The sequence below is a fragment of the Gavia stellata genome, chromosome 2 (genome assembly GCF_030936135.1).
Source record: "Gavia stellata isolate bGavSte3 chromosome 2, bGavSte3.hap2, whole genome shotgun sequence".
NCBI lineage: Eukaryota > Metazoa > Chordata > Aves > Gaviiformes > Gaviidae > Gavia > Gavia stellata.
In genome coordinates, this window is record NC_082595.1 from 32,376,622 (window position 1) to 32,402,033 (window position 25,412).

At 36.1% G+C, this 25,412-nt stretch overlaps 1 protein-coding gene across 1 annotated transcript in view; it reads right to left on the minus strand.

The window, feature by feature from the left end:
* FAM120B (family with sequence similarity 120 member B) overlaps positions 1-25,412 on the minus strand; it is a 50,732-nt gene that overhangs the window by 24,159 nt on the left and 1,161 nt on the right. The window contains exons 2-5 of the mRNA XM_009821442.2: positions 22,070-22,250; positions 15,887-15,982; positions 9,550-9,722; positions 5,354-5,446 (exon numbers count right to left, since the gene is read on the minus strand). Coding sequence (XP_009819744.2) covers positions 5,354-5,446; positions 9,550-9,722; positions 15,887-15,982; positions 22,070-22,250 — 543 coding nt within the window. The remainder of the gene's footprint in view (positions 1-5,353; positions 5,447-9,549; positions 9,723-15,886; positions 15,983-22,069; positions 22,251-25,412) is intronic.

The following is a 25,412-nucleotide window of genomic DNA, read 5'->3' on the forward strand; positions in this document are numbered from 1 at the left end:
TAAACCAAAACTAATTTACCTGCTGGAAGACTTGAACTGTTTCTATTTGGATTCGTTCATTTAAGACTATCTTGAGGAAATGAGAAGAAAGTTATATTTCTGAGGTTGAACAGGGACTGAACTAATCTTGGCTTGCAATCACATCCCATACTGCTGACTTTTGTTCCAGAATAGCCCAGAACACTGAGAAAACCTGGAGATGAGAGAATGGGCTTGGAAGCAATGCTAAGATCAGTAAACCACCTCAATCCCGCCCTGTTCCCCATCCCCTGCCAGTTACAATCTCACCTATCATTTTAAAAACACTTTTGACAGATGGAAATTTTGTGGGAATATAAAGCCCTGATTCAGTAAAGCATTTGGGAATGCACTCAAATTCCGTTTTAGTTAATACCAACATACATCACAGAAGCAGGTCCTAAGTATGTGAGAGATTTATCTTTGAGATCTTTACTATATTCTTACTTGTATTTTATGTTTTCCTCAATCCAATTAGACTTCAAGCAAATATTTATTAGGAAACAGTCACAAAGGCACAATAAACATACACTCCCTGGGGGAGAAAGGATTTTTTTTAAAACAATTATATTTTGAAAAATACAGATAGCTCATAAAGCCTGTTTGGAGTCTGTCTGAAAAGTATCATATCTAATGGTGTTGACAAATGTAGCTTGGCTTGCCAAATAGGTCAGAAGATTGAAATTCTGGAATGTTCAGAATCTGGGTATTATTTATGCTTTTCTGTCAGCATGTCAAGGGACAAAGAATACTGAGTTTAAAAATACAGAATAGATTTAGCAACATCCTTCTGAAATTTGCAGGACCCTAACCAAGATACCTGCACGCTACTCTAAAACATACTGCTTTTTTGCATGCATGTGGCTAAGTATCCCTCAGGAAAATATTCAGGGAAAAATATCTTGTGTAATATTGGTATAATACTATTACCCAGCTAATTCTGCTTCCATGACACAGTACAATGGAAAATAGTCGAAGGTTCAATGCAACTACAGTTCTGGCTAAAGCTATTTCTGCCTATCAAACTAATTAACTAGTTTGCTGAGTATTTTTTTTATTATTATTCCAAAAGCTAATTAAGTAATACTTAATATGTATTTTGTGAAAGTTCATTTGCAATCAAAATTGCAAAGACTCTCTGGAGCTTATCATTTAAGATCTAAAATGACTGTGCTCATTTCTTATCAGTAATACTTTTTAAATAACTGAAAGCACTCGAAAAATTGAAGGAATACACTTCTTATACCTCATACACAGCCAAACTGTTCCTTTTATGGGCGGCACAAAAGATGTAATTACTCCAAAGCCGATATTCTGGCATAACTGGATATTTTATGGCAAAGCTATAAAGATCTTGCAAATTCCATAAATTCCAGCAGTGATGTGTGTGTCCACCCATGCATCTGCTACTATGTTCGAGTTCATATTTTCTGACATACATTTAACTTTTTAAAAGCATTCAACAGCACCCAAATGTCATCCACTAATTTCCAGGCGTATTTCCTTTTTAACCAAATGTTCCCATCTCATCTTTGGCCGCAACTTTCAGAAAAGATGTGATTGACAACTTTACACCTCTAATACAAATTTTTCATATATTCACATATTTAGAGAAATCTTAGAAAAAATGTATTTGTGTTTTTAAGTCATTATGGCCTCTCCTGTTTGGGCAGTATTTTACATGCCTTACAGGTGAAAGATGATGTATAATTGCACTTGTAAACAACCAGGGCCAGCACAATACAAGAAACAAGACTGCAAGCATGATTGCTAGCGCCTCTTTTTCTCCACGATGGCCTCAAAGTTAGACTGATGGCTCTCTGGGCTTTTTGCCAAAACTGCACACCAGATTAAAATAGAAAGAAGGGAAATAGGCAACCTGGGGTCCAAAACTTAATTCTGACCTTATGTATAAGATCTACGGGAGGCTTGGGCAAAGCAGAATGTTAATCTACCATATAAGGGGGGCACAAGGAAACTAGAAAAAAAAACTTGTGAGAAAAAGAATGTATAAAATCTCTTCTCTATCGTGCGCACATTTGGTATTTTGAAACCATCAATCTTGAAAAATAATCAAATCTTCATGTATAAACATTATGTTATTCTCAGAAAGTAACTATTTAATGTGCATTTTAGTTATATGTCCGCAGCCTGCTTTCTTTCAGCATGAGATAAACTGTAATTTTTATGGCTTTAACGCACTTTATTCAAACCACAGACATTTCTGTTTTATAAATTTGTGGGTTTATGGATCTCATTAACTATGAAATATGGCTAGCATATCAGACAGCAGATTTGAAAGTGAAGGCTGAAAAGTTCTCTTCATCCTATCAGAAGAACAGGCTCCACTTACATCTTCTCTCATACTTCACAGGGGCAGTTAAGTTTTCTTCTGCTAAAACATATTTGCTAACAGACTCCTTTTGCAGAAACAGAGCAATTTTTTTGGATCAAATCAGTGTTCTTCACAGAACTATTTACAAGGAGTAAACATTTTTTCTACATTGAAAATTACAATGTAGTGTTAAGTACAAAACTGCAAATAAGCAAACATTTGTTTAATGTTTTAAAGCATAAAATTTTGCAGATGTTGACTAAGTTTAACATAACAGATCTTTCAAGGAAGTTAAGTTGTTTCTAGGGATCATGTTTAACTTCTCAGTGGAGATGAAAAAGTATGGTAAAGAGATTAAACTCTATTCCTCTGTTTTCCTACTATAAAACCCATATATTAATTAGCTATGTACTAGTGTAATTCATCGCACTTGAATCCTTTGATTTCAAACACAAATACCTAGAAAATTAAGCTCTTAAATACCTATTGATACCCTATTTACTAACTATTAAAATAACAGCATAATTCAATTTTGTAAAACTACTAAATAAACACAGTAATGAGTAAAAACAGTTTAAGCTATTCTGAGATGGGATCTTGAAAATTAAATGCTTGAATTACAATGCTCAGAAAGCTTGCTTTATTGATCATTATTTTGATTATTGATCATTATCTTTATATAAGATATTCTATTAGTTCTATTAGTTTAGTCTCCTGCCCTTCCAAGAGAAAATTCACAGGACATTATTAAGTTCATCTACACAGCACATCTCAGAAGCACAGAAACAAGAAACAGACCATATTTACTCTTCCTTTACTTCCTACGAAGTGAAATTAACCTCAGACAAATCTTCAAATTGATCCTCGTGCTACCACAAAATTACAGGTGGCTTATATATGAAGAAAAACAAAGTATTTTTATGGCAATTAATACAACATAACTTTCTCTCTTGATATAGCTTGACAAGTCAGAGATACATAACAAGCTAAGAAACAGCAACTATCTTCCACTGGGAGATCCAGGTCATCAAAACAGGAAGGGAGGTTAATTTGAAGGCAACAACGGAAAGTTTTTAAACTGTTATTCACTTATTCACAACCTCAGAAGGGAGAGAGGCCAAAATCATTCCTCACTATTCTCTTCAGAGGGATTTATTCTGGCTCAAACTACTACCAAAGGCACTACCATGAATTTCAATAGAGTAAGACAAGGAAGTGCTCTACAAAATAGCCTGATACAAAAATTTTAACTGCATTATGAGAGTCTTCTGTTGGTTTTTAGCACAGCAGAAGGCATTATGCATCAGTGCATGAAGTGCTTACATGAGCAGCAGAGTGATGTAACTTTGAAAAGTACCTGCCAATAGCATGCATAAATCAATTCCAACAACATACTGGCCGCTTCATCGAGTGATGCAAGACCAGCTTCATGTTTCATATACTTTCATGTCAACAGTGGAAGAGCAGAAAATACCTGATCTGCCATAAGCTTTGTGGGAAAGTTACAAAATTTTGTGAAAGAGCTTTGAATTAGTAGAATGACTGCTGAGAAGTAGTATACATTGATTCATATTATGTGTTTGGATGCAACACTCAGATTTATAATTTCATAGAACCACAACACAAATGAATCACACAAAGCCATCTAATTCAAACAGAATAAACTTCCAAGCACTTTAGAAACTTACATAATAGTACCTGTAAGTGCACCTATAAACAAATTGTTTCAACACTTCCTGCTTATGCTTGGCTTCCTTTATGCTTTTACTGCCAGACAGATGTGACAAAATAACGATACTGTCAATGTTAAGTGCAACACTATGTGCAATAATGTCTTCGACAGAAATAAGTCCTACATTTTTGCTGTTTTCCATATTGCCTTCATCTCATTGCTTCCTTTTTGTTACACAGATCTAACACTTGATCAGCTGCAGAACAAATTTGTGATGAATTAAAAAAAAATTGATAGGAGGCTGGACTGTATCTGTTATAATGAATCAAATAAGGAAACTGGAATCACACCAGGTTTGTTATTTTGGTCCCCATGTACTAGAAATCAATGGATAGTAACAGCAGTGGTTGATTTACCATGCTATCAGCAAAAAGTACTTTTAAAACTCTTAACATGAACTGTTCAAAGTAATGGAGAATTTATTGGAAATGTAAGTAGGATTTTCAGAGTGAAGATACATTAAGGTTCCAACCATTTCTAACCCTTTCCCCCTTACTTTTAAGTAAACCCACAACTCAAATAGCCATTGACATGTGCAGTCTGTGCTGTACACTGCTAATACTTTGAATACAATCTCAAGCTATGAGACTGAAAATACTCCTGTATAATTAGATATGCAAGAACAACTATTTAGATGGTTCTACTGCGATAACCATCTAGGAAACTGCTTTTCCACATGTGGATTCAAGAAGATAGGAAAGGAAAATAACAAATTTGCACAGAGTATATAAAAGTTTTAAAAATAACTCCTGAATAATTACAGAGTAGAGTGATCCAAAAGGTCTTCACTACAGTGGGCCACATTACGTAACAAAACATTTTTTCTGGTTAGGTTTATATTATGTTTATGTTCTCCCACAAGTAGTAATACCAAACTTTATTTCATGTAGTGATTTTCATACAACTTATATCCCAAAACACTATCCTCCCTCAAGAAAAAAGAATGAAGCAATGTTGCAAGACAGGATTCACCACTACAAATTTTCCATCAGCTGGAAGTCTGGAAGCCAAGTCAGGTAGAAACCTGAGACTAATTCACTCACCCCTAGGACTGCAACCACTAGAAAACATAATTTCTGTTTTTTTTTTTTTACGTGATTAACAAATGTAAGTATTCACATGAACTGTAGCACATTAAAAGCCTATATATTTACCATGGCCCTCGGTTCCTGTATCTGAAAAAACTTAATGAAGAAGAATTTTCTCAAAAAATATTTATCCCAAACTTACATGAACATTTTTTGTTACTCAATTATTCCAGTCCATACCTGCAAACCTGCCAGCTGAGCAGCTGACTTCCCTTTGAGGCAGAGAATGAGTGCCACAAACGCATTTAAGTCTTCCAGAGAGAGGCTACTGACCTAAAACAGATGAAAAAATAATATTATCTGAAGGCTCTGAAGAGGAACTTTCTGAAAATTGGCTCCTCTTGCTCAAACACATCAAACTTAAATCAATGACCTCATGAAGTTATGAACACCATGAATGCACTGTCTAGGAAAAGATACTTAAAGGGAACAAAATACTTACTTTCACAACTTGAATGAAATGCATACCCCAATACCTGTGTATAGTGTATATATGTGGATTGCCACACACCAAACAAAATGTCCACCCTTCATGTATTCCCTTCTCCTCTTCCCTTGGGGTTTCTTAATAACAGGAAATTTCTTAATCTCCATAACACTAAGCATAGTAAAAAAATAAGATTTTTAAAAAATGTAAATTGTTTCATAGTTAAAACCGAGAATAAAAAACACCTCAGTGAGCGACAGATGTGATGACCGTTAGGATTTCTTTCAAATGCTACATGGTTATCTGATGGAAACTTTAAAAATAATCTAAAATATTTCAATTACCTATTTAAAGCTAAATTTCAGGATTTAACAAAACATATTTGGATTCTTCTACTTTTTTAGGTTACATATTGAAGTAGGAAGAACTCAAAACTATAAGAAAACTAAACCTAAAATGTTCAAGTGGGCAAACATAAAGGAAAATTCTAAATTAATGTAAAAGTTCACTCTATTACTTCTGTTAGAAAAGGGAGAATGGGGGCATTTACTGTTGTGAAAAAGTATTCTGAGATTCTGCAGAGGCACATGGTCACCACAGGAGAAAGACAGTGCCCCTAGACCAGCTGGGCTGATTCCCTGACAGTACCAGTCCAGTTCTAATAACTTGCTTCCTCTTATAAGAACACTATAGATTACACACGTGCACCAAGACCAAATATCCGTTACAGATGTTGAGGGTATAAAGAGAGCTCTAAGTGAGATCCATAAAGCATTACAATTCTTTATCAACTGGAACTCAAAGGAAGGTTTCTCTTGCAAAGTGTGGAAAGGTGCATTGTGGGCTTACAGTACAGTCAAAAGGCTGCCTAAAACTCTGCATTGCCTTTCTTTTAAAAGCTTGATTTTCGGGGAATGTTGTGTATATCCCATTTCAATTCATTAAGAGTTCCTATTAAGGCTATTAAAAAATCAAAAAGTGACAGAAAAGATGAAGGAGAGAAAAATTAACAAAAAGTATTGATGTAAGTCAATAGAAAAAGAAAAAAAAACACTAAGAAGACATCTATAATTACTTCATTAATTTATTTGCTTAGGAGGAGTAATCCATTCTTTCTTCCTCAAGATAAAAATTATTCAACCACTACTGAGAATTTTTTTTTTTTTTTTAAATCAGGCCGTGCTGCTTATCCCACTGTAAAATACTTCGCCCTCTATGACTCTGTTATAACTTGCATAAAGCACAAGAATGTGAGGGGTATCAGAAAAGTTTTAAGCTTTCAAAATGCTCCTTGGTATTCATTAACTCCACCTGGCTGCTAAGATCTGATAACGGCCCTACTCTACCCTGTATTTCAAGTCAGGTGTCACCTTTGTATAGATGGCAACAAGAGAGGTTTACTAAACCTGCGCATTTTATACATTGCAGTAACAGAAAAAGTGACTTTCATCTAAAAACAATTCTTAATACTTGCACAATTTTGTCCTAAGAAAAGTAAGTCAAAGATTGCTTGCAAGCTCAACAGCAAGGAAATGCCCCCAACAGAGCAGATCAGCCAAAATGCTTACAAATGTCAAAACACTTCTTTAGAGCAATATTTTATTCAGTAAATTAACTTGGTGAGTTATCACACTTACATTGTCAGATTTCTTCCAAAACTGTAAGAGCTTGAAAGAGAAATTCCCCCTTTCTTTGGAGGCTCCACAGTTTGATATTTGAACTCATTTACTCCTTTCCCTAACTTTAAAGACAGGCCTATTATTTTGTATTTTTTCACTATTTTTGTTCTTAATTTGGAGGATATTTGAAAAGTACCCTCACTGAAAAGATTAGTCTTCAAATTGACACTTTCTTTATATAGTTAAGATTTGCTTATTGGAAATCTTTTCTCACCTTAAACAAAAAAGTGTCTGAAGTTTTCATTAAATACTTGCACATAAATTTTGAGGAAGCCAGATGGGTTGGTCAGTATGCTGGTTCCTGCAAAAATCTAAGTTTTAGGTTAGATTAAATGATAAGTAATGAAATTTTTAAGAAGTTCATTTCTTCCTCATGTGAGCTGAAGGAAATGATGTTAGCCTGCTTCAAGGCAACCTACAATTGCTCAACTGAAATCACCTTTGGGCTAACAATCCACCTTCCCTCTCTAATACAAATGTAAGACTAAAGTGTAAAGACAAGAATTAGGCCACAGTTAGACAAGCTTTGTTTTCTCAGCTATAAAACAAATGGAAGCAGTATGGCCAGCTCAAAGCATGGCTGCTGACACTCTTGCTTGCATGTTTTCCTCTCAAACACCCCAAGAAAACAAATGGACAATATCAGAGAACTAACCAAAGTTTAAAACAACTCAGCAATGAAAAATATTTTAATCCAAATAAAATTCCTAGTCTGTTTCACAGGGTAGATAGCATCAGTGCAACTCAGAGGGCAGAAGAGAATCAGGAGAACGGGACAGGTGTTGAGAAACTGTCACTGCCATGAAAAACCTTCCATCAAAACTAAGCCCTTTGCATGATCTCTCTGCTATTATTCTTGTTTGAAACGTCAGCTGCAAAACTGTTTTCATCTCTATTTTTAACATTAGCCATTGGATAATAAGTTCTGAAAACCATATCCCTAACAAGCATTTTTTTTTTCATTTTATTAATATGCTGTGATCAAGGCTCAGTAAGTCCAGATTTCTGTAGGCGTTCTGTCCTGTTACTCCTCTTCTTAATCCCACTAAAGAAACCCTTCTCAAATAATTTCGTAATCATGCTATGAAAGGGTGTATAGGATAGCAGAATAAATAAATTAAACCGTGAAAATAGATAAATAAATGAAACAGTGATTTTGTATCCAAATATGAAAAACACTTAAAGTATGTTTAAAGCTAAGTACATGATATGTATCTTGCTAAATTGAAACTGCAAGGCATGAAATGATGTTTAACGAGTTTCATCTTCAAAAAACTTTCGATTTATATTCTGCTATGCAAAAATTAAAGAAAAAAGAGAGCTACATAGATCATTTGTATAATTCCCATATGTACTTCCTTAATGCACCGTCTAAGTTTGAACAAACACCTATGAAGGAAAAAGAAAGGAAAAGTCAGGAAGAACTTGTTTTCATGTATCACACACCAGTATAAATCTGTTATTGAGGAAAGTCTGAAAAAGCAAAAAACAAAAGACAAAATGCAGTTCTGTGTAAGTAAAAGTGCAACAGAGCTTATCAGATTAGATAAAGGCATTATAATTTTCTCATCCTCAAAGAGGAAAATCTGCTTGTGAGATCAGCATTTGAAAGGTGGCAAGTACAGACAATATATTAAATACCTAAGAGAAATGTAAATAATGAAGCAATATTGTATTTAATCTTGTGTTCCTTTTTATTACAATTAAGGTAGTCTGCAGGCTGCCAAATGTCTGGAATTATAACAGAACTGCTACCTAATGATCACCTATTACTCAGAATTTAATGAGAAGAGTCATATCTTCAGTTCTGGCTTGAAACTGAGTAGATTGACAAGATGGTGTGAAAAAGTAGTGAGAGATGGCTAAATATTTATACTGTCTGTTTGCACAGCCCGCATAGTCACCTGAGGGAATGTCTTCTTTTGATGACACAATGGAAACACTAAAAGAGAAGCTTTAATTTGCAAATAGGTCTCAAAAAGCAGGGGAAATCCCTGTTTACACTCTCTCTGTTAAACTGCCCAAGGGGCTTTGTCATAGGCATGTGAGAGTTATGATTAACTACTAAAAAAACCACGTTTCTCGAACAGGATGATGCATGTTAAATGGAGTAATTAAAAATACTGTAATGCAGTACTATTATATTTGATCAACTATGCCTACAGTAAAGATTAAGAGAAAAATCTAGCACAGGCTAGCAAGAAACAGTTTATTAGTCAGTCACATCTATCAGGGTTGACAGATGAAGAATAAGCAACTGCCCCAGTTACCTGCATCATAAGATAGGCCAGCAAACAGCAGAATGCTGCAACAGGTGCTTCTAGAGCTTGGAGCTCTTCCATCCTGTCCTGAAGGTGAAAGCATGCCAGAAATGTACTATACCGTTGTTTTTCCACGTCAGGTCCTTTGGCAAGCCACAGTGTTTTCAAATTAGGTGTTCCACCTACAAAAGAAATCCATTATTTTATCTTGGCAGCAACAAGATAAAACATGCCTACCTCATTACAATCTGAAAGGAAACAACTGATCTGCTCTTGGCACTTGCAAGGACCACAGAGTTGAAAATAAAAAGTATTTGACAAAACTTGGCATTTGAAAGAAAAAATTAAGAAAAATATTAAGGCCTGTAATTTAAACAAATGGTGTTGAATACAGGCATGTTTAAGCAGAGTGGACTGAATTCAATTGTTACAACAATATAGGCAACTTTGAGACATCAGGCTTTTACCTTTTGCAAGAATAAAGTTTGTCTACAAGTGTGTCCTATTCCTTGGGAATCCACAGCATTAAATGGGGTTAGCTTCATCATAAAATAGTGATTCAGCAGAAAACAACCATATCTGTTTCTTCTCTCTCTCTCTCCTAGAGCTAGCTTATCAGGGGTCCTTGAAGGATCCTCATATTGCCTTCCTTATAATCACCTGTTTTAACAAACTAACTGGTCACCTACACCATTTGCTGGCAAACATGCATTCTCCACAAAACACTGTGCTGGTATGACTCCTCTGCAGTAGGTTCCAGTTTGGGAACAAAAATCAAGGCTATCTGGTATTTTGCACTCCCTAGGCTACTGTATGAAACGCTGTTGCAAACACAACCAAAGGAACTGTCATCAGTTATGTATAATGTATCTTTCCACACTTTCTATAGTATCATTCATCCTGGTCTCTAAATCCTTAATAGTTACCCCATGTTGCCATCTCCCAACTTGTGACACGTGAACTAATGTAAAATTTGCTCCCCATTTAAATGACACTTAATTCATTATCAAAATAAACACTAAGGCACGTGAAATAACAGAACAGCTAACTGGTTATGCCTAAGAATCCCACTTAAGGACAGAATCCTCCCATGAAGTACTGCTGCTTCTGTAGTTAAAATGAGGTGTGAATTTTAAATGTGGACTAATTAAGCTACATTTGGTAACAACTTTTCTTTTTTGTGTGACATGCAGCAGCTGTAGTCCAGTTAGGAACACTTGGTGATAATAAATGGTTAAAGTGACAAGGTGCTGAAACCTACACAGACAATGTTTATTTAACCAAGAAAGCCCATTAACCAAATGGTGCCAATTCTTCAGAGAGGGGGAAAACTAGAAGAGAAGTTAATATTTTCTTTCTACGTCTCCCTGATGGATGTTGCTTTTACTATTTTTAAGACTAACTCTCCCGTCAAAAGTTTTAACCATGTAAAGAACTACCATCAGACAATCTGTAAGTTTCTAACCTTATTTTGTAGGGAAATATATATATATTAAGAAAAAATACCAGTTGCTGGATTGGAGTTGGAAATGCAGATTAGTGATAACAAAAATACTGGCAGTGAGCGGGCCAGTACAGACAGCACAATAAGACTCAGATTACTGTTTTTGATACTGGTAATTGCTGCCTTAAGAAAAAAAAGAACAGCAGAGACTGACTTCCAGGAAGAAAAGCAAAGATAATATGCATAAAACCAAAACAAAGCCAACTTTTCCTACCAAGACTAAGCAACTTCAATGTGTGAGACAAACTCAAATAGTTTTGATGGTTTCTGCTTTTCAGAAGGTTCCCAATCAGCTGCATATGAAGAGATACGCCAAGAATCAGTTAAACAAAAGTATTCTCTCCATCTGTACAGTTTTTTAAAATTAATTGCATCCAGGGGTATACCTAATAATAGAAATCCTTCTTTCTTCAGAGTAAAACCATGAACTACATCAATAATCAAGATTACATATCTATATTGAGAGAGCTCAACAAAAAATTCAAGGCATCTCTTCCATAAACAGTTTCTTATACTTTCAGAAACAACATCTACTTGCGCCTGGGAAAAAGAGGTACTGACGAATTATGAGTTATTTACTCTGGGAAAGAAAACTTGACACTATCTCCTTTTGGAACATACCAACCAAAAGTGTTATTTTTCTGAAAGGATCTCTTCTACAAGTAATTAAATTCTACGTAATACCCAAGAGCGATCCATTACATTAACCCTTAAATGAAAGGTAAGTAAAACAAAGAAACAAATACACTGAAGTTTAATGACTCTCCCATCATGCTTACAGTCAACAACGGACCTAAGATTCATATACAGTAGATGCCCAAATGTGTTCTCTGCTCTAGTTACATCCTCACTACATACTTTACAGCAATTAGAAAACATTCCTGAAAGAGAGAAATTTACTTGGATAGGGAGGAGAAATATTTTACTTTCTGAACACATCTAAATATTTACTAAATATGTTAAAAAAACCCCCAAAACTGAGCAACAAAAGGGAAACAGAACAAAACATACTTAGATAGATATAATTGATACATCTTTACTGTAGAGATTAGTTATGAGAAAATTATCTGTCCTACTGGGGTTGTAAGAACCACAAGTTCCTATGAATTAGAGAGAGATACTCAAGCACTGCATATGCTTATGGTTATTCTCAACACGTACAAAACTGCGTGAAAACTGTATTCAGTACTATGTAAACTCAGTCCTTGGGAACTCCAAGAAGAGCATCACAAAGACCTCTATGGAGGTCAAGAGGTACTACTTGCCTAAACACAAAAATGGAAAACCAACAAGAGAAAAAGCATTGATTGAATTATTTTTTTCCTTCTTCCTTTTCACTCATACATTTAAAGACACTGTCACATAGAAAGCATCATGATAAACAAGAGCACTTCAAGGGAATACATAAATATTTATATCATTCATTCGAACTTCAATAACTGATTTATGAATATGTAATGCATGCAAAAGTCATGAATTGCATTAATACTATGATAGCCTTGAACTCAAGGCTTATACAAAGGCGATCTTCACATTCATACCAACTTAAAACATGTCATCCTTGTGTATACAGATATAAATGTATATATTAACTGTTCATGTATATTTGACTATTGAAATTTCATTTTATAACACTAATAATAGAATTTTAACACTTCATCGGTTTACATGCTCATGTAAATACTGAGCAATAAAAATAAGTTTATAAAAATGTACTTGCTAGGAACACTCAACATTAACTTGTCAACAACTGTGGCCAATTTTAAAGATGCCATAAACTCAAATGCCAATTAAAACTACCATTAAAGAAGCATTCCAGAGACAGCATTTTGAACATAAGCATATTCATGGCATACTCCTGTAAGATGCAATGATTAGAATACTGAAAGTTCATCCAAACTCCTGTGGCATGAAGCTACAATATCCTACATATTTTCGGAAATAAAATGAAAAGCAGAATCCATACATTTCCAGTAAAGACTTTAAAACTTCCTCTGTTCCACATAAACTGCACACATATCAACTAGATCAGCTATGTTCTCAAGATATGGATGTTAAATAGTATTTTCTTGGATCACAGCTCTTCTAACAAAATTAATTTCTCGGAGACATTTTTTATCAATTTAAGTGCTGCTCTGTCAATGTGTGGGAAACATCATGATCACATTCATTCAACTGAAAGGAAACATTCCAGAAGGAAGAAAGAGAGACCGAAAATGCGAGCAAGCGCAGATGCTAATTCAGAATACCGTTTCTCAGGAAAAATACATATACATAATACACACAGCATTTTAAATATATTTTAAGCTATCATCTTACAGCCTTTACGATCTGATAAAAAAAAAAAGCTAACATTCACTCTATCACGTGCAAGCTTTTCAGATGCAAGACAGCTCTGCTGTTTTATACACACACAAAACATCAGTGGGAATCCTACTTTTTTGTTTAAGATCAATGCAAAATTTAAAATATTTATGCTTATGCGCATTACAGTTCAAAGTTCATATCAAATATTCTTTCTTCAGACTTTTTAATTTAAATCAAATTCAATAGAGTCAGGATTTCCCATATATTCTCAGTGTACTTCTAAAGTAGTTGTGATGATGAGGTTATAATTTTTTCCAAAAAAGACAAAACAAAGAACCTTCCCAGATTAATTGCACCTCTGATTTTTCAAATAGTATCTGGTAAGGTTTCTTCTCTTTTTTGAGTAACCTGATCTTGAGTGACAGCTTTGAACTCTATCTTCCTATAACAACATCTTTAAATTTAGCTCTAAATATGATCCCTGTCTGAAAAATGTGATGCGCTGTTGAGAACCTTATTTGGTGAATTAGAAAGTCATGCTGTGGAAAATAAAAATGCATGAGCGAATGTAAGGCATACAAATATGGACTGCAAAAATTTTAGGAAAATATTTGTTCGCTGAAGGAATGACAACAGAGTACTAAAAATAATCACTAGAAGTCCTCCTCCCCTTTTTTAATAGTCTGCTTGAACAGCCTTTCATTACTGAGTTAGTGAAGGTTATGGCTGAGAAGATGCTGTTTTTATAAACTCCTCTTATGTGGTTGCTATAAACAAACAAACACAGCGATGTTAAATGCTGCTTATTGTCAACATGAAGGTGGGTTCTATGTGTAGCATGTTTGCAGAGCAGTAGAACCACAGCACATGAGACTAAGTGGATTCCTCTCCAGAAAGGGAGGAAGGTACTATACTACCTGGGAAGGAAGATTTCACAACAATAAATACAGTGTATTTGCCATGCAAACTGAAATGTAACTACATAGGTATGGTTTATACTTCATTGAGCTTTGTTTGCTTGTTTTACAAATGCATGTTCCCAGACCATTCTATGCCGAAATAAAACGGTTGTACAGGACAGACCAGTCAATTTTTACCCTGCATATTCACATCCATTTGGAAAATTTCACAGCAATTTCATGTTATCATCAAGTCAATTAGATAATCACTCTCCTAATTTTGTATCGGGGTACTGGACAGTGGAACTACTGTATATCAAATGAAACCTTAGTTGTACTTTGTCTACGTAACTCATTTCTTTCCAAACAGTTACTTTCAAAAGGATTTTGAAAAGGCTGATATCTAAAGAGCAACTGTTTGTCCTTCATCCTTGAATTTGAAGACTCTCATTAAATGTAACAGTTTCAAATATGAAGATAAACGTACAATCTTAGGATACCTTAAAAGAAAATTTACTATAACCCTAGAAAATTAAAAACAAGTAGGTCCTGAAGCAATCCCTAACCAAAAAATAAAATTAAAAATAAAGTGCATGCATTTCAACAACTTCTGAATCTGGATTTAGAGCAGATCAGAACCAGGACTGCTACAGAAAGCTCTGGGTGCTGAGGGAAGAAGTGCTGGTAATTACTCTCAAAAAGTTGAGTAGATAATAATTTTTCTCAACAAGATATCAATGGTATTGTATATCAATGGAACTAATTGATTTCGTATGAAAAACTAAAAAACCTCTGAGCTCCTGATCCACATGATAGCAGATGACTAGACAGAGAGCGAACTGTGAGAGTAAAGATAGGAGGGGTTATGACTACAATAGCATGGACAAATGAACAATTAGAACAATTTTCCCTCTGAAATAACAAAATTGGTACAGTACTGTTTACTTCCTATCCTAAACTTTTATTGCATTATACAATTTAGTGATAAAGAGATGAGTGACATATACAGTACCCAATCTTTTCACTAAAGTATACGATACTTCCTCATGAATGTAATACATTGCTCATAACACTAATTTCACTAAGAATGTTCACGAATGTGTCCTTTACCAAAGGAAAGAAGATAAGAACACACAAAACACTTGGTGCTTAAGACAGTAGAAATAGCTTCACAGAAACAGATAGCCTAATTATTTTTTTATGGAAAGCTGGATTCTCTCTTTGGGTTGTCACAGGTGATCTAAAAATAGCCCTTTTTTATATTCTCCACCAGTCTTGTTAACACATTCTCTCAAACAGCTTAACAGAAGAATTTCAATATGGCCCTACACGCCACTTATCCTGGCCTCAAAGCAGTATTTAGACCCTCTAAGAAAATTGTTTGCATTTTAGAACTCATGTTTGAATTAGCACCGGGTTTAACAAGACATAGTAATAACATGTAGCTCAAAGCTGAATCCTATTATAATTATACAGGGTAATTAAAAACAATTACAGGCATGCAGCTTTTCTACTTTAGCTCCTTGTCCTCCACAGTCATTCTGGATTCCATATCAAACATACGATGATGGATTGTCTAACCTGATTTTAGTGATGTCATTATTTCAGTTCAGATTTAAACACATTTTTATTCTACCTGGAATAGAAGGTTGTACAGGTTGTATCAGCTCTGGCTGCTGGAGAGAATTTCCAAAATAGACAAACCACTCTTTTACCAAAGGACAGGCTCCACCTAAAAAAGACAGAATTGGATCAGTAAGTCAAATGCGAGTATTGACACTAGTGTAAAAGTTGGAAGCAGTGATGATGAGGATTCTAAAGTAATAGAAGGAACTTCATAATGACTTGTTTGCTCAGCTTCTTTAAAAACAAACCAAGAAAAATTAGTTTTAGTATCTTTATGACAAATCATCAGAACAAAGGAAGAGAGTTTGAATTATGTGCTATAAACATGAGTTTGGAGTTGGGAACTGCAGCCAAAAATGTAAGTACAAGAGTCTGTGGAAAGCATTCTAAAATGGCTTTCAGCCAATTTTAGGCCTTCCTATTCCAAGGCAGTTCAGGAAGCTGTGGAGGTATCTGGCATAGCTTAGGGACGTACATGAGCTACCTCAGTCTCTCAGGGCTGTCACACTGCCACATTCGCAGGCAGTCCTTAATATGATTCTCCTCCTGACTTGCCCTGACATTTCCTGTGTCAGAGTTTGAGACAAAATCTTTATAAGGAGGCCTTGATGTCTGTTTGAAAGCTGACAGCAATGGAGTCATCCCACTGTCAGATGCAGAGCTTTTACAGCCCATTGTTCCAGACCTTTTATCTAGTATAAAGGAATTGTTTATGCACAATAGCTCAAGTGGCTTCCTACCCCCTAAGCCCAACTCTGCCCCGCCCCCCAGTAAAGAGTAGGGTGCCTCTTAAATTAAAAATTTCACTGCAAGAGTTGTGCATTTAACTACTTGATGCTTAAAAAAAAAAAAGAAAATATCCTGAGGAAAAATTCAAGCATTTAAGAATTTTTGAAATGCAGTCTATCCAATTTCCAATAGTCAGCTCATGATCATTCCAATGCAAGTCTTCATAAAAAACCCCACCATTGTTATAAATGGTGCTTCTGCATTCCATCCAGATTTTGCTTATGGTAACCATGCCATAGTGCCCTAAATGTCAATTCTCTGCAGTCTGGTAAACAGTATGATGTAAACAGATTTAGCTAGTCCTGGGCACTTGGAATAGTGTTTTCAAATCTTTTCCAGGCAAATCCTAAAGTTGTTTTTTTTTTCCTTCCCTTGTCCTTTTCCAGATTCACAGAATTGCATCTCTAATTCCTTCCAGCTCTCACCCAGTGCTGAAGCCACTGTTCTTAAAAATTCCTGCCTTTTATCATCAATTCCAATCACCCTGCACTTTACTGTACAAGTATTTCTGATGCTACATTATGAACCCTAATCAAAAACTTCACCTAGCTTAAAACAAACCAAAGAAATCTCTCCAACACTCCCCTTTCCTCCACCACCCCAAAAAGTTCGGTCACATTAATTTCCTGGTCTTGTTCATAGCTCAATGCTGCAAATGACTGTTGGCATGAATGAACGAGCAGTGCACTATGGTGCAGAAATTTCTCAGATGGAGTTCTAGTGTCAGGAATAAGAGAGGAGAGAAAGAACAAAACAAAATCTCTTTTACAGCCCTGTTTATTCTTCCTTCCTTACCCATGGACCCAATAAAGGTGAGGGACTGAAGAGCCAACAGCTGGACTATGAGGGACAACATTACACCTGGCTTGCCATGCTTCACTTTTCAAAAACTGATGACATTAAGAATAAAATGAAAAATGCCTACATTGGGGAAGAAAAAAAAAAAGCCTTAAACTGCACATGCCAGAGGCTGAATAGTCTCACATCTTGATTATAAATCATTGCCTATGATAATGCTATTTCATGAACAAACCCTCCAATTTAATATCCCAAAGTCACTTTCAGAAACATTCTGATGTTTTAGCATTCTATTTTAAGAGTTACTATGTAAATTCTTCTGCTTTATTCAATCTATTCAGCTCACTCAGCCTCCCAAATTTTAGCCTGGCTTCTTAAGGAAGCAAGCCTAATGTAATGAGGACATCTGTCTTATAATTAATTCATGGATGCACTGCTCTGTTTCAACTAAATCTGACAGAGGAGAAGAGATTTCAAATGTATTAAATTCCTAAACATTTTGTGAAACTGGTGACTCAGCTGACAGAGGGATCCTATTAGGGCACCAACTGAAAGAAAGGCAGGAAAGTCAAGTTACCTGTTATATCTGAATGCACTGGATGGCAAATCAATACACAAGTAGCTATGGAAGAGCTAGACATGAATAAAAAGGTAGATGGGATTCAGGAACAGCAGGAGGCAATAGGGAACATACTTGAGAACACCATATATTGCAGGAGGGAGTTGTCAAGGACATGGGGAGAAGTTAAGAGGATGCTAGGAAGGAGCATGGAAATATAAAAGCTTTGCTAAGGGGAAGCTGATGGGGAGAGTCACTCTTTATGAGTTCCACAACTCACAGAACAACTTATCAAAATATCTCTCGATTCCAAATGCCAGTGAAATACTATTTTTACATCACCCATTGAGCTCAAACACAGTAAAAAGAGAAGTCAATAGGAAACCTCTAGTTTCTTTTAATGTATGTGAATGTTGGTACAGGATGTACGTAGCACCACATCAGCTGAGTGCTTTTCACTATTATAGTCCATTAGTAACAGAAGTATATTACTGTTCACATAAGTAGCCAAATAAATATAGCTAAAAGAAAGGTCCTGCAAACTGACAGCACATTAACATACCAAGAACAAATTGGAGACATGATTACTAAATGCCAACCCTCCCTGCATGGAAATATCTCTGGAAAAAAAGCAGTAGTTTTTCAAACTTTTTTCCCCACAATGCACATACAAAATATCAAAAAATAGTAGTGCCTTTGTTTAAATAGATTCTGAACGACCTGTGGAAGCACTGCTTAGGCAGCCTAAGGAAAATTTCAACTATGTGCAAAACACCAAAACATGAGACAGTTGGACATGCTGTTATGTGTGCTCCTCTACACCTGCAACAACACCAGCCCTCCTGAGTGGTCACTAGTGATAGCTGGCAAAAATTCTGCTAATGGACTGTTTTTGACAGTGTCAAAGCGAGGGTCAGTCTGGCCTACTAATGTTAGAACTGGGAGGAATGCCAGGACTTCCAAGAGCCAGCCACAGGCTTAGGGTACACTACATAACCTCCTAACTGGCAACAGTCATGCAGGTGCAGGTATTTCCATGGACTGCACTAGTGCCAAAACCTGCTGGCTTTGTTCTGAACTCTTCGCACACAAAAAAGGAGCTTGGCTGGCCTATCAAGGTGCATTATTTACTGTTCTTTTCCCCTCCTTCTTGAATTTTTCCAATAGCACTGCTTTTCTAGGAAAGATGCTAAAAGTTGACAATTTATATATCACTATATGCAATATTCCACGTAACGATCAGAAATAGCTCAATTAATTGCAAAGATACTTTTAAAATACACAGGCAACAAATGCCATGTTATCAGGATCACCATTAACCCCCTAATTATTTTTGTAGGGTCAAAAATAACCCTGTGATTCTAGCAACATTTCCATGACTAAAGGTACGCACATGCTTACCATATACCATAATATACCAAAGGTATAGCTACATGAGCAATTCTTTCAGCAGCACTGCTAACTTTTACAGGTGACCGCTGATTTGCTCCTTCCCACTCCCTGCCATTCCCTCGGGCTGTCTCACCACAGCTGTTTGTGGCTACACAAAGAGTCAGATGGGGCAACAGAACCAGGTTAGGTACCTGACTGCAAGAAAGGGAGGGAAGAGAGAGAGGGGGCTATTTTCAGCTTCTCAAACTAGGCCACCACACAGCTGCACAAACAGCTGCACCAGGACAACTGAAAGGTTTCACAGGGACTGAAATGAGTGGCTGTGCAAGGGAATTACTTAAACTGGCACCGACAGCAAAAGAACCGCTTATCACACTATGGCTTCAGACAAAGTGACATGGTCTAGGTGGGTGATTTTAAAGGATATGACAACATCCAGCTCCTATGAATTCTTGGGTCTCTTAGGCACCCTTGGAAATCTCAACCTAGACATTCAAAACTAACGGTTTCAGGGTAGAGGAAACAGTTTACATTATTTTTAACCTGTTCTTACTAAAACGGTAACCGCTGCTTTTACTAAATGTTGGCTGCTTTGCTGCCCCTATTTAACAGTAAATAAGCAGTTTTGCAAACTGCAAAGAGGTCAGTTTCCAATGCAGGAATCTTGTAATTGAGGGATCTTAAGGAATAAAAAAGAGGATCACTAACACACACACATCTCCACTGCAAACTGGAACAGCTTCAAACAAACAACATCAGCAACTGTATCACAATGGCAGGAGACTCCACATGGACTAATTTAATTGGTTGACTCCTTCCAATAAGCCCCTTTTTAATGCTAATCCAAAGTAATTCTACATTATACTACAACCGACATACAGTGTAGGTTACTTCTTCCCATCATACCCCTCATCAAATTACAAAAACCAGTCAACTTGACCTCATCTGAGGGAAACTGGCAAAGGATTCTGCTTACTTTGTAATGAACAAAACTTCCTTGTAGGTCTAGCAGCAAATTTATAAAAAATAATGCTGGCATTTACTTATGAATTTCCATACAGACTGTGATTAATGATCTACATTCTTGACTTAGAAGCAACTACACACCGGAATAAAAAAACAACCCATGAACTACTAGGAAGTGACATGGTTAAAGCTGTTAGAGGTAGGTACATGCACTAAAAATGCAGATTTAATAGGGGTGCCCATGCAGACGCACTCTACCTACCCTTCTGGAAGGGTTAAGGATTGAAGGTGGACTATGATTTACTTCAGGAAATTTTCTCTGGAATTTGAAGCACGAACTGAGAACAAATAATACATGTCTGTGGTTTTATTCTAAAATTACTTTCTTAAAAGAAGACCTCTTTCACATTCAAATTTCATTTTCAATAAGATTCTAAATCAGTGTTTCTATATTTCGGTTCTAATCTTCATCTGAGTACTACAAACACTGTGACAAATGCAAATCTGCCTACTACCCTGCCATCTCACAGCAACAATCGTTAATTAGAAATTTTGGTCTGGGTGTTTCTGAAAACATCAATGAATATCCTGCTGCTTAGAGGAATAAACAAAACCCAACCAAGTTATATTGTCTACAAGATTTAGAGGCAGTAGGCTGAAAAATGAAAAATGACAGATGTGCATGATTACTGCTGAGATTTTTGTTACTCTCTCCAAATGACTATGTAAACTCTGATTCAGTTTTTCCTATTTTGTTTTCCTATTATGGCACAACTTCAACCTCTAGTTGCTGAATGAAGTCAGGTACTTAATTACCTTTCTGTGCCTTTCTAAGCACATAGTCTGAATATTCAGTTTGATGGCAGTGCACTTTCATCAATAAAATGTAAAGTGATTACAAAGGAGAAACCAACATATTAAAAAGAATAAAAGTTCAGTACATTTTTAATTTTGAACTCACTGCCTAAAAGACACTGTAAAGATAACATTTAACTAATGGAAGTCTTAAGAACATAAAATTTGTCCAAGGATGTGAATAAAGAAATCTCTGTCTTAAAGCAGAAGAATGGAAGCACACATATATATACCTGCTACAGAATCTGTTTATACCACTAGATAAAGAAATCATATTTTCTTGCACTTTGATGAAAGAACTAATAATCACTGGCATGACTACTTGCATTTGTATTACTACAGTAACTATATTTGACTATATTTGACTATCCACTGTTCTTAAAATTGCAGACCTAAAATCAACAGAAGGTAAAACTGTAACAGTGCATTACTGTTTTGCTGAAGTGTATTACAACTCACTAATTTATCAGGAGCTACACTTATCAAAGCAACATAAGGTTTCATATCCTCTCAAACTTTTAAAATCTTCTAAATGTCACTGTTTTGCTCAATCTTTTGAACATTAACAACTTTCACAACTTCCCATTTAACAAGGAAAAAAACCCCCAATTTTAAAAAAAATATCTTTACAAGCACTGAAATTGAACAGCATCTAGAAAAACTGCAATTTCATTGTCACATTTTCTCTTGTTCCCTTAAGAAGAACACTTCAACTGCCCACAGTTTTTATCCTAAATGCAATGCTGATGTAGCCACTGAAACAATTAATTCAAGATTTAATATTTCAAAATTGAAAGCATACTTGAATAATGGTGTGAGTAGTTTAATCCTTACCTTTTCCAGATTCCAACAAAACAGAATAAATATGCTGACGAGCAGGGCGGTAGATAAGTGCCTGTCCAGGAATCTCTGTATCACATTCATCTTCCAAAGAGTTGCTGCACTCAATCTCTCCATTACTCAGGATATTGAAGATTGTATAATTTTCAGATTGGATATGCTGTTCTTTAGCCAGCTGTTTGTTCAAAGAAGGAAGAAGGCATTATCTCCAAAATTAAGAAGGATCAAAAAGTAACAAAATGTATTAACCGTTTGAGGAAATAGTACTTTCTCGATCAGTGGAAATGGAGGGAATGGCCAGGGAGGGAACGGCCAGGGAGGGAACAAGTGCTTTTTCAAGTAACACCAGTATAGTGTATTTTCAAACATCTATCTTTTTGTGGATAGGAATCCCCAGGAAACCTATCACTGCCTTTCTTAGCCCCGCCTCAAATTCTTAAAACTTGGGTTTTTTAATGACAGTTTTTTAAAGAGTAATTATTCTTAAAATGAATCCTGAATTCAGACACAGAAAAATGAGCTGCCCTCCTTTAGTCACCTGAAAAAGTCACCTCTTTAAATAGTGAGTGAAGGCATGAAAAAACACAAACTTTTAATTTTATTGCAAGATGAACTACATAAGACAGCTCCATTTCTTTCCTGACCTGACTTTGCATAGTTTACATTGTGGTGAAATTAGAATACTTAACTTCACCACACTTTTACTTTGCAATGGCTCCTCCCCAAGAAAAGAAATACACTCTACTCTAGTGAGGAAAACCAGGTTTGCAGGCTGTTGCTGAAAAGCAGAATCACAGCATCACCCAGGCTGCATATTAGACACCCCTGATACAGATACATCTGGGTACAGCAGCTGGCTACAAGCAGCCTCAGTACCAAGAGGGACCGCTGGTCTGGAGCAGCTTAGATGCAGAAGCAACAAAGTTGCTCTCAGGCAGGCAGAATTTCAGCCAGTAGTACTTCTAACCTGGACTGGCCAAGTGCAGAGCCAGACAGACTTTCTACTTCACAACCTCAGACCAAAACTATGGGGCTGTTCAAACAGCTGAGCAAAGCCAATTATTTCCATGGGGAAATGCCACTACTAAATTCTCCTGGACCCATGCCGTATGGTGAGCAGGCACTGAAGTTTCTCTGCCCTTCATTCCCTGCATGTGTCGCACTATCTGTATTATTTGGCTTGTGCCATCCACGCAGTTAACCTCAGCCTCTTTCACTGGGAATTACCAAACCACTGGCCAGAGCCAAGTTGACCATTTCTGCAGAATTCCAGTATCTGCAAACCAGGGAACTCAGCAGGTCAAAGCTGCAGTCAATCAATGGGTCACTACTGATCAAAAGTAATTCGACTGAAATGTCATACTTTCAGAAGAAATTCTCACATGAGCCTAAAATCAATGATAGGCTTCTGTGTACAATGCCAATCTACAGAGCATTTTCTTACAGCAATAAATAAATGGTTGCCCTGGAAGAAATACTTCAGTATTCCTAATATACTTAAACAATGTAATCCCCCAAATCTACTTTTGTATAAAACAAAACCAAAGAGTTAAGTATTTCTAAGCATGATTTGAATGAAGCATTGAACTATTTCATACAAACCACTGTCACGGATATGAGATAATTTGAAAATACTAGTTTCTTGCAATTTGCTAATAGTCTACACATTCTTATGTACTAAAAAAAAAATACAAGCTGATTTCAAAAGTATTGCTGTATTCAGTGCTGTATCTTGAAAAACATTACTGATTTACACCTACAGTCAGCTAGAAAGTTATGCTCTTCTTTTCTGAGAGAAGCAGCAATATGAGGCTGTCCTCAAGGTTGGAACTGAGCTGCGTATGTTATTTACATGCAGTTCAGATTATGTGCAAGGTAAGCAGAACTCCATACGGGTTTCAAAATATGAAGCAAAGCACACACATTACATATACAAATATTGAAACACCTGTAACAAAAACAAAGACAAGTTAACATGCCTACAACTTTGACCGTCATTTCCTTGGCCCAGGGACTGGCTTAATGTAGGATTTATGCAGCAACAGTGAGGCATTCCTCAGTGGAGTTTCTAACCATTATTATTTTATTATAGCAGTAGCTCAGCATGACGCTAGAGAACTGCAACCCTTCAAATGAAAGATCTAGCCAAGAAATAATGACCACTTGTCACAAAGACCACATGGTACATTCTCTTAAGGAGCAACGATATTACCACTACTGTCCTGGCCATAATCCAACTTAGATAATTACATTCTGGCTACTTTTTCCTTGCACTTCAAGCATAAACAATATTTTTCAACACTTTATTAGGATGGAGGGTGGTTGCTTTTTTTAAATAACGTCTTCTATTTAACTACTATAGTCAAAAGTGACATGTATTTATGTGTGGTTAATTAAAAAAACCCAATATATCTGCAGTTTAGCTGAAATGCACATTGCATAGGTTACAGTGTAGTTATTTAAATGTTTTAGAGTCTTTTTAAAACATGACAATGTAAATTGTAGGATTACTTTAGAGTAATATGAGGAAACACAAAGCTAGTTTTAAAGAAAATGCTCAAGATAAGTAAGAGACAGACCAAAAAAAAAAAGACTATTTGAAGTCTGTAGGTACCTAACAAAATACGGAGTTACAGATGGCTAATACAGGGTCTAAAAGTCATGATCCCATATAGATTTAATTAAATCTCAGTATGTTATTTTAATTGCCATGAATTACAGAACTGTACTCTCGACTTACTACTATTGCATAAACTCTGATGCAAGGTAGCTCAGTTTTCTATTAGCCAGGTAGGCTACCCTTGCTAATATATCCAATCTCTCAGAGTGACCCAATCTGACTGTACCGTTTCTCACCGCAACACCAGCGCATCTCTGCCCATGTGGGAAGCCATAAGTGAAACTTGCTAGTGCAGCCCTGCCCTTTAAGGATTAACAATCCACTCAAAGTGCTTTTGGTTCCTTCAGGGACAATGAATCTAAAGGATAATTAACCTGATCCAAAAATCACAAAATACAGATTTATAGGAAGTTTCCTCATCTCCTCCACAAGAGCAATTTCAACTTCCACATTCTTAGGACAGCTCCCTTTGATACCTTGACTGCATGCGCCAGGCACAGCCAAGCAGACCACTAACCAGCTGTAGCTGACCTGTGGGTTCTCAAAGCAAAAAGTAAGTCATTACATCATGCAATACATGGGAAGTACATCTCTACGCCCAACTATAGGCCTATACAGGAGCTGCTCCCCATTATTTGACCTGCCAGACGCGTCAAAAAGAGAGGAACCACTTTTAATGAAATATGCTGCATCTGCTCCTATCGTGATGCATGTAAT